The sequence below is a fragment of the Mauremys mutica genome, chromosome 5, assembly GCF_020497125.1.
Source record: "Mauremys mutica isolate MM-2020 ecotype Southern chromosome 5, ASM2049712v1, whole genome shotgun sequence".
Taxonomy (NCBI): Eukaryota; Metazoa; Chordata; order Testudines; family Geoemydidae; genus Mauremys; species Mauremys mutica.
This window is the reverse complement of record NC_059076.1, coordinates 87,466,549-87,475,751: the sequence shown is the minus strand read 5'-3', so window position 1 is coordinate 87,475,751 and position 9,203 is coordinate 87,466,549. Positions and strand designations below refer to the sequence as shown.

General features: G+C 40.0%; 1 protein-coding gene across 1 annotated transcript in view; it reads right to left on the bottom strand.

Annotated features, from left to right (window-relative positions):
* ASAH1 (N-acylsphingosine amidohydrolase 1) overlaps nucleotides 1-9,203 on the bottom strand; it is a 30,174-nt gene that overhangs the window by 13,579 nt on the left and 7,392 nt on the right. Inside the window, exons 2-5 of the mRNA XM_045017761.1 lie at nucleotides 3,448-3,494; nucleotides 3,164-3,254; nucleotides 2,460-2,546; nucleotides 488-566 (exon numbers count right to left, since the gene is read on the bottom strand). Coding sequence (XP_044873696.1) covers nucleotides 488-566; nucleotides 2,460-2,546; nucleotides 3,164-3,254; nucleotides 3,448-3,494 — 304 coding nt within the window. The remainder of the gene's footprint in view (nucleotides 1-487; nucleotides 567-2,459; nucleotides 2,547-3,163; nucleotides 3,255-3,447; nucleotides 3,495-9,203) is intronic.

Genomic DNA, 9,203 nt, shown 5'->3' with positions numbered 1-9,203 from the left:
TTTCATTTGCACATGTAGCTACATATTGCAGTGCAGATGCGGCCTGCATTTCACTGTGGCATGTAGCTACACATGCCTTTCTGGGGAGAAAAGTCCCACAAGCAATCCTATCCTGCCCCTCTTGGCACGTTGGGAGTGGGTGTACAGAAAGGCAAAGAACTCTCACCAAAGGAGTGCTACAACTTCTAGCAGTCCTAGGTTGACAGCTTCCATATCTCCCAGCAGAAGATCTGCTTCACAAGACCATCAGGGAGAGGGCATGGCTGGACAGAAGGGTTACAAGTCGCAATCTTTCAAGTGTCATTTGCGGTCATGTTCCTACAGATAATGTTTTCATTTAAAGCATCACAAAGTGCTTCACTAAATTACCAGTTATACACTGAATAATCAGGGAGTGTAGGCTAATGTGATAAATGCACTGCAATTTTAAAGGGGAAAAATAATCAGTGATTGAGACATTATAGAACTGAAATGTTTAAATTATTACCCAAAGGAATGCCTGAAGCATTTGCAATCCCTTTGAGCTCTTCATTGAAAGGGTAGGGAAGGGTGGAAATCAGTCGAACCTGAGGGACAAAAAAAAAAAAACTTGTAACTGAAGATGAATAATATCTTGGTCTCTAAACAGAGACTCTCTCCTCATCAGCACATCTTTCTAGGCGGACATAAAACTGGATATTGAATATCTCTGAAAATATTTGAGGGGTTTGTGGAAGAAATTGAAAGGCAAGGAAGCACCTTAAGAATACAAATTAAGTTTATTAAAATCTCTACACTCAAACAATGGAGATGGGCACAATGTCTAGTTAATTTGAGACCACAGACAGTAATAGGGAGATAAGTGTAGTCTTGTCACCGTTAAGACCAAGACATAAGTCCCAGGCACCATTCACAGTAATGCTGATTAGGGGAATCCCTAGCTACACCACCCATTCTCTGCCGCAGAGGCAAACTGGAGTGAGAGGAAGTAGGATGGGGTGTAGCCACAGTGCCTTCTAATCTAGTGACATGAGACTGTTGTAAATTGTGTAGGGACAGACCTGGCCTCCTGCTGCCTTCAGGATGAGGCAAGCAGAGTTGTCTAATGTTATGTCTACACTGCAACTGGGAGTGCACTTCCCAGTCCAGGAAGACAGACACACACACATTAGCTCTAAGGTAGCAGCCTGGGCTATGGCATGAATTAGCTGACCAAGTACAAGCCTGCCTGACCCCCGAGGTCTGTACTTGGGTGGCTAGCCCATGCTGCAACAGCCACACTGCTATTTTTAGCACATTAGCTCGAGCACAGCTAGCGTATGTGGCCATGTCATCTTGCTCCCTGCTCAGGTGCTGTAACAAGCCTGGATCAACCAGGCTTGAAGGTTTGACCCAAAGAATCTAACTTCTAGTGATTCTGAAATGCCTTTTATGTCTTGCTCATGTGGTCTCCTTATCTTAAGAGTTTAAAAAATAATCATTTCAATCAGTCTAGCAGCTGAGAAGGTCTAAAAATGTACAAAGGATAAAAGGGAAATTGCAGGGTACACAGACATGTCTCTTACAATACAGATCAGCAGACTTATCAATCAATACCACCATCCACAATTTCTCTTGCTATTGTCCCTTTTACCCTTTGCAAAACTGCACGTAGTAAAATGGTACTTTTAACTCCAGATATTACTGCTGCTGCTCAAAACTGTACTATTTCAATTCAGTTTTGTCACGCTCGTGAATTATTCAAATACTTCATATATCTGTTAGTAGTTAAAGGGGAGGGGCCACAGTTTTCCTGTTAGTCCAAAACAATGGACTCTGATCAAGACCGTTTGGTAAATTCACTAGTGCTGTTGTGGTCAGACACTTATGCCACATTCAATAAACTAAAGGAACTGACTAAGGAGTAGTACAGCACAGCAGAAAAAAACAGCATTGCAATAAGTCAAAGAGACCAAGTCATTTTCAATCACGTATGAATTTTCCTACTGGATAGGAAGACTAAGTTCAAACTTCCTTGAATTCATAAAAATTCCCCCAAAACAGAACACTTGCGATAATTTTTTCCTCAGTTTACCATTTGGCTTCAGATAGAATTTAAACTCCAGAAAATAAGTTTTCTAAACTAAGAATAAGTATCTATCACATCGGAAGTCTCAGTCTCTGGAGAAGTAACAGACAATCTACAGCAAGGGAAAAACTTTCTAACCATAAGAGTAGTTAATCTCTGGAATAGGCTTCCAAGGGAGGTTGTGGAATCCCCATCACTGGAGGTTTTAACAACAGGTTGGACAAACTTGTCAGGGATGGTTTAGGTGTATTTGATCCTGTTTCTGTGCAGAAGGCTGGACCTGATGACCTCTCAAGGTCCCTTCCTGCCCTACATTTCTATGGATTCTAGGACTACATTCTGGAGGCTAGGGCATGCAGTTTGATGTTTTTTAAAAACAAAACAAAACCCCACAGACACTGAAGATACTTACCAACTTAGTATCCACTATTTCAACAACTTTGCCACTTGGGATGAATGCATCTGCTATATTTTTAATACTCTGAATTACAGTCTTCAACTAGAAGGGCAAAAATGAAGTTAATAGAGTTCAAGATTGTGATAACTTTTGCATTTTAATATAGGAAATGATAAAAGCAAAAATGATAATCTGATGCTAGTGATGAGAGACAAACATTGCCAGTTTCTCCAAATTAGGAAGGAGGCATACTGACTGGATCAGTGGGAAAGTTAAGACTACTGCTGCTGTATCCTGTGTTTGTGGATAGAATACTTCAGCCCCCAGAAAGCTGTCACTCTGGCACAATTCCCTCATAATAAATATGTTTAGATTTAAGGAGAAAAAGTTGATAAGTAAAATGAAGTCCACCTCAGGAAACACCACTCTGCAAAGTGTTCTAATTGCTAGTTAACTTACCTTCTATTATGTTAGATCCAGTTTGAGAATAAACATTTTGTAGGAAGAAAGTGTTTACTTTAACAACCATTTATTTTTTTCCCCCGGTCAAGACCTTAAGTCAGACCAGTTTAGGTACGGAACACTGGAATTAGAAACATTAGTCATTAAATATTTCAAAGGTAAATTCTTCCCACTCATTCTTTCCTGTGAGTCTCCATGAAAAAGTTGTATATAAGTTATTAAAGCTAAACTTAAGAGCAAAAGCTTTTATTTCATACCTCTATTTTTTTGTCACTCAGCAATTTATCCCATCTTCTGCTGGGAGGTAAATCAAGATTTATGATGTATGTTGGAACCGTCCCTTTGAATCTGAAAAACAAATACCAACGTTCATATTTATACAAGTTTATAAAACTGTGCTATACCAAGTACAAGGCCAAAACTATGGAAGAGATGTTTGTTTGATTCTGTTATGCGAGCAAGCCAGAAGCTTAAACTGCCTCTCCCCCCACTCCCATTCACTGTTTTCCTGTAATGTGGATCAGTAATTTGAGTTACTCACGTTGGTCCTGCAGGAGGATATGTTTTACTTCTGCAGTCTTCTCCAAACTGTAAAGAGAACACAGTACTGTTTAAGAATGTATGGTGTTTTTTTTCCCCCTAAACCTGCTTCTTGGTTAGCTGATTTTTTTTAATATGCTATGTAGTCTTAGGTTTTTGGTCCTTTTAAATGAAGCATGTCCAGCGCCCTTGTGCCAGTACAGGTGCTTCCAGTTTGACCAATTAGGGGGACCAGACAGCACATGCAGCTATAAAGGATCAGGGAGAAGCACATAGGGAAGACAGTGTCTGAGGAAAAGCTGCAGACATGTTCACTGGCTGACCTCCCCAGGCTGGAAAGGGAGTTACCTACTGACTTCCAAGCTGGAGAGCTTGAAACCAAGGACCAGAGAAGACTGAAGGCAAGGGTGCAACAGAGGGGTTTACCCAATGAGATCTACATGCTGGAGACCTAGAAAAAAGTTAACAGGACAGGAGTCAGGTATGTTCTCCTGACATGGATGAATTCCCAGCAGACAGGGAATAGTGGGGTTGTACTCCAGGTAGAAGGGTTGGGTGGCTATCCTGGCAGAAGGCCAGGAGAAGACCAAAGAGGCACTGGAAGTGTGGTATGTGGTATGTCAATGGATTTAGAGGCACTGGTGGTGATAGATGGATGATGCTTTGGGATTTTTGTTCTGGATTATTTGCATGATGTTTTTGTAATAAATGGGCTCCAAGGAGGGGTGATGTTGAAGTAAGAGAGCCTGCTGTAGAGTCCTTAAAAGGCCTGACAGAGGAAGTGGGACAGTAACCCTGGCCTTAAGATGCTCAGACACAAGCGGGTGCTTGGGAATCATTCATACTTTTATCAAAGAATAATCTAACTAGTTAGTTAGCTGAGCAATCATAACAGGCTAGGAAAAAATCCCATATTTTGGTAGTCCAAGATGAACAAGTGAATTTAAGATTATTTATTGCTTAGTGGACAAGCTAATGGCTTGCACTTAATCCTATATATTAACTGATTATTCCTACTGTGATCAGAGGTGCCAGTGATAGCACTTAGCGTTTACAAAGCATTCTGTTAAGAGGTCAGAATAATTCAGAAGTGTTAAGTAAATCACCACACACATGCAAGATAGGCATGTTTGATATTATCCTTGTATGACAGATGGGTGGCAAAGGCATATACAAATTAAGTGGTGTGCCTTAAGTCATAAGAGCTTGCTATATGGTACAGCCATTACCTACTACTGACATGTGCAGCTAAACTGGTGCTGAATATGGATTAAATGCAATGTAGCCAAGGGCAAATTACATTTGGCACCATTTAATTAATTTTACATTCAGCACCAATATCGAAACTGATTAACGGCCAGCATAATCCCAAGCATAACAGCTGCACCCAATGTGAGCAATGACTACTTTTTGTAGTATAGCAAAGTCTAGGAATCAGCATCAGGGTCAGAACCCAAGTCTCCCTACTCCCAATCCTGTGCTGCACCAGCTATTCCACTCTGGCAACTTACCTCATTTGACTTGTAAGTGTAGCCAGCTAACAGAAGTAATGAAAAAAAATACCAGCCTGCTTCTGAATTTTGTTTACCCAAGCACACCCCACTTTGCCCTACAGAACAAGTGCACCCCAAAGTGTTTTATGGGAACAAATGCCATTTACAAGTAAACAAGCAGATGGTCAATTATTTGCAGTTTATTTGGTTGCACCAGTAAGAAAGATTAAGTTTGTCCTTGACAAATGGGCATACAACTCACTCAGACTAAACAACTGACAGCCAGCATATCCATGTTCAACAATCTGGATGGAGACGCAAGTTGTCCTTGGGCAACTCATCTTCAGCTTTCTAGATTCATAAATTCAACTAGCCTGTGACACTGTGCAAGGTACCTTCTATTTTACAAGTTATTCCATGGTATTATAGAAGAACACAGGACATTTAATTAACTAACATTTTTAATACTTGTGCAATATAATTGGTGTGAGGATTTTTGATCTGTAACAAATTAATCTAGCAAAGAGATTTTATACCTATCATAGAAGTTACCCTTTGGCAGGCAGCTGCTGCTTATTTACCCTGTTGTCCTAGTCACTATATAGTCACAGCTAAGAACAGCAATCAGCAGAGCACTAAATAAAAGTAATACATTTGTATTCTTTCTGTCTGGAGTGATTGGGAAGAAACTTTATGAGGGGAATCAAAGCTCATGCTAGATGTGACTATAGCAAGTATGCAGGTTCATGGGCATGAAAACAATGGTGTGCAGTTGTTATAACCTCTTCCTAATTAAGACAATGGTAAAACAAATTTCAAACTTACAGAAGCTAACTACAAAATTAAGGAATCTAAAATAAGGAAGCTAGCTGTAGACATCAGGTGACCGAGAAGGCTAAAAGGGGTCGGAATTCTGAACAGCCAAACTATATCTTGTGAAACTAACATTTCACAATACTAAAAAAGGAAATATTCCATCACATACATCTCTGTTTAACAGATAAAGCAAAATCAGAACTAGGTCAGGCAATTAGTACAGTGCCACTTCCAAAATAGATGTCTGGTTGAAAAACACTGCTAAGCAGAAAAATATTCAAGTATCTCAAAATAATCCATTGTTTTGTTGTCAGCATTGTTTAAAAACTCATTATCCCTTTATAACTAAATTATAAAAGAAAACTAGGTAAACATTGTAAGTTTGCAGACTTCCAGGCAATGGGCACAACTGCTTCTTAGTGATCTACTGTTAAAGCAAAATGACAAATTTCAGTTTGGAAATTTGGCTTCTTGGGGAATTGTGTTGTGGTTTTTTTGTTTTGTTTTGTTTTTTAAGTGACAGCTGGATACTCCAGAATCCTTTTGTTGATAAGAAGCTCAATATGGTAACCTAGGCCATGTCTATACTAATTGAGGAAACATTATTGCCTCTAGCCAATCGAACATAATAGGACATTAGCTTGAAATAAAAAAAAAATTTTTTTTTTAAAGTTTGGTGTTTCAGGTCCTATATATGCTGCTATACCCCCAAGCTAATTTTGGCTGTTCCATAATCACTCTTAAAATGCTTCCCCTTTCTCTAGTTGTGTAAAATAACCCACATAATCAAAGAGGGGTGGGGTGGGTTGGGATGCGAAACTGTCCTTTGTGGGTACTCAAAGGAAATAAACTTAAAAACAAACAAGTGACTTTTTTCTAGTCTTTCAGTTAGTCATTGTGCGTGTTATGTAAGAGTTAATATTTAAAAAAAAAAACCACACTTAAAACAAGTATGGTGTCTGTTTTCTTGAACTTAACTTTCCAAACAAAACAAGTTTCTAGGTGGAGAGTTACAAAGATAGCCTTCCATTCCTGAACCAACATACACTGATGTTCCCAGATCTTCAGGAAGTTCCAGAGCATCTACTATTCACAGCTTTCCTAAGCAAAAGCATGAAATTGACAAGACTGTAGTTTCATTGTTGCTGTTCAGAAGCTTCTCTGGAACAGCAGTGAAATCGACAAACATTTCCCAGCAACAGAATGAAATTAGGAGCAGGTATGGAGCTATTAGTGTGGTAATATCATGAAGCTTCTTTCCTTCACAACTATCATGAAGTTGGAGGAAGGATAGAGGAGATACACCCTCTCCTCTTAACAGTCAAGCTGCTCTTAGCAGACAAAGATCTTCTCTTCCTTTTCGAAGCCATGAAAGTGGACTTCAGGTATGTCAGACACTTAATCAGAGGCTGCTACAAAAAGTGTAGCCTGGAAGCAGGGGCCTGAAGCAGCATCTTTGTAAAAATTCCTATACTTTCCTCTCTCTCAATAGCTAGGGAGTTTTGGTTGGAGATAAGATAGCTTCTTGCTTGGACATTGGCCCAGACAGGCTGCATCTTTCTTACCAACCTTTTGCTACCAGGTTTTGTTTTGACGGTTAGATGTTGGGTAAAGTTTTTCCAAATCTCATGTGTACATGAATGTATGTGAGAGGGTGAGAAACACGTTAGATTGTGGAGGTGACATAGAAGGAAAAATGGAGAAAGATAATGCAGGGAAAAAGGTAAGATGAAAGACAACATAGAAAACATATGCCATGATCAAAGTGAGTGAAGCCAAGTTATGAAGAAAGGGAGTCCAAAAGAGTCACTCATCCATTTACTTTAAGTTTATTAAATAGAAAGCTGACAGTTACATTTAAATACAGAACAAAGCTGTTTTAGTTCTTGTAAACTGCAGGAGCTATGGTGCCACATTTGTCACTGTAGAGAGTAGCATTAGTGTCCAGATTAGTAACAGTTGAATAAACTTTTCAAGCCCAGCCTATTTAAATGTCCAGATGAACTTTATAAGTGCAAATTGTCCATTCTAAGCATTCCAAGCAACAGAGATTTCATCACTGCCTTGAAAGAATATTTTGTACTCCAGAATTTCTGGAAGTTTTCCTCACTGATCAGTCTAAGAGTCCCCTTACCTAATCTTATTATTCCTAGTAATCTCCCTTTGCACTACTATAACATCGAATAGTACTTTATAGATTAAAGATATCACATTAAAAGCTATCGGACTAATTGATATTCTGCATCCTTTTGGTAACTAAAGACAGCTTAGAATTCTATGTTCCATAAAACAATTTCTTTACCTCTCCCATTACAAGGCAGTATTCTGCCATGCTGTAATAATCCTACTGATGTTTTTCATCCTTCAGAATAATAGTAACAAGTAATACAAAACTTAACAGCATGCCAACACAGATAGGGCAAGTGAGCCCAATTTTCTTTTGCTTTCAGTTCTATCTAAGCTGAAATTGCAAGACCAAGTTTTGCCCTCAGTTACACATGTACAACTCACTGAAGGCATTCAGTTACAACCTGTGCAATTCTCAATACAATGGGATTACGCAGCTGTAACTGAAAGCATGTCCCCTATATAATATTTATTACTAGTGACAGAGAAACCAGCTTGATTGCCAGTGGTATGAAGTATACTTTAACCTAATGTATCTGCATCAAATCAAAGAGAAACCTGAAGTTCTTTATAAGAAACTGAATCACACAAATTAAAATGAGTCATATAGTCATCCACTTTACCACCAACTCTCCTGCTACATCTCAAAACAGCCTCCCCCAACACATTTTCACACTAGTGCCTCTAAGGCCTTGTCTACACTACAAGACTATTTCGAATCAACTTAGTTCGAATTTGTGGATTCGACCTTATGAAGTCAAATTTGTGTATCCATACTAAATACACTAATTCGAATTTCTGAGTCCACATTCACGGGGCCAGCGTCGACTTTGGAAGCGGTGCACTGTGGGAAGCTATCCCACAGTTCCCGCAGTCCCCGCTGCCCATTGGAATGCTGGGTAGAGCCCCCAATGCCTGCTGGGGGAAAAAAATGTGTCGAGGGTGGTTTTGGGTAACTGTCGTCATTGAACCGTCAATCACGCCCTCACTCCCTCCCTCCCTGAAAGCGCCTGCGGGCAATCTGTTCGTGCACTTTTCTGGTCAGTGACAGCGTGGACGCCACAGCACTGCAAGCATGGAGCCCGCTGCGATCCTCGCCGTTTTCTCCTCCTCGCACTTTATCGTCCACCTCTTCCACATTCAGCTGCTGAGAAATTGGGCTACTTTTCAATGGTTCTGCAAGCACTGGGGGACCATAGGGGACGTTTTACCAACATGAACGTCGGATGGCCGGGCAAGGTTCATGATGCGTGTGTTCTCAGGAACTGTGGGCTGCTCAGACGCCTGCTGGAAGGTAGTTTCTTCCCGTACCACGAAATAA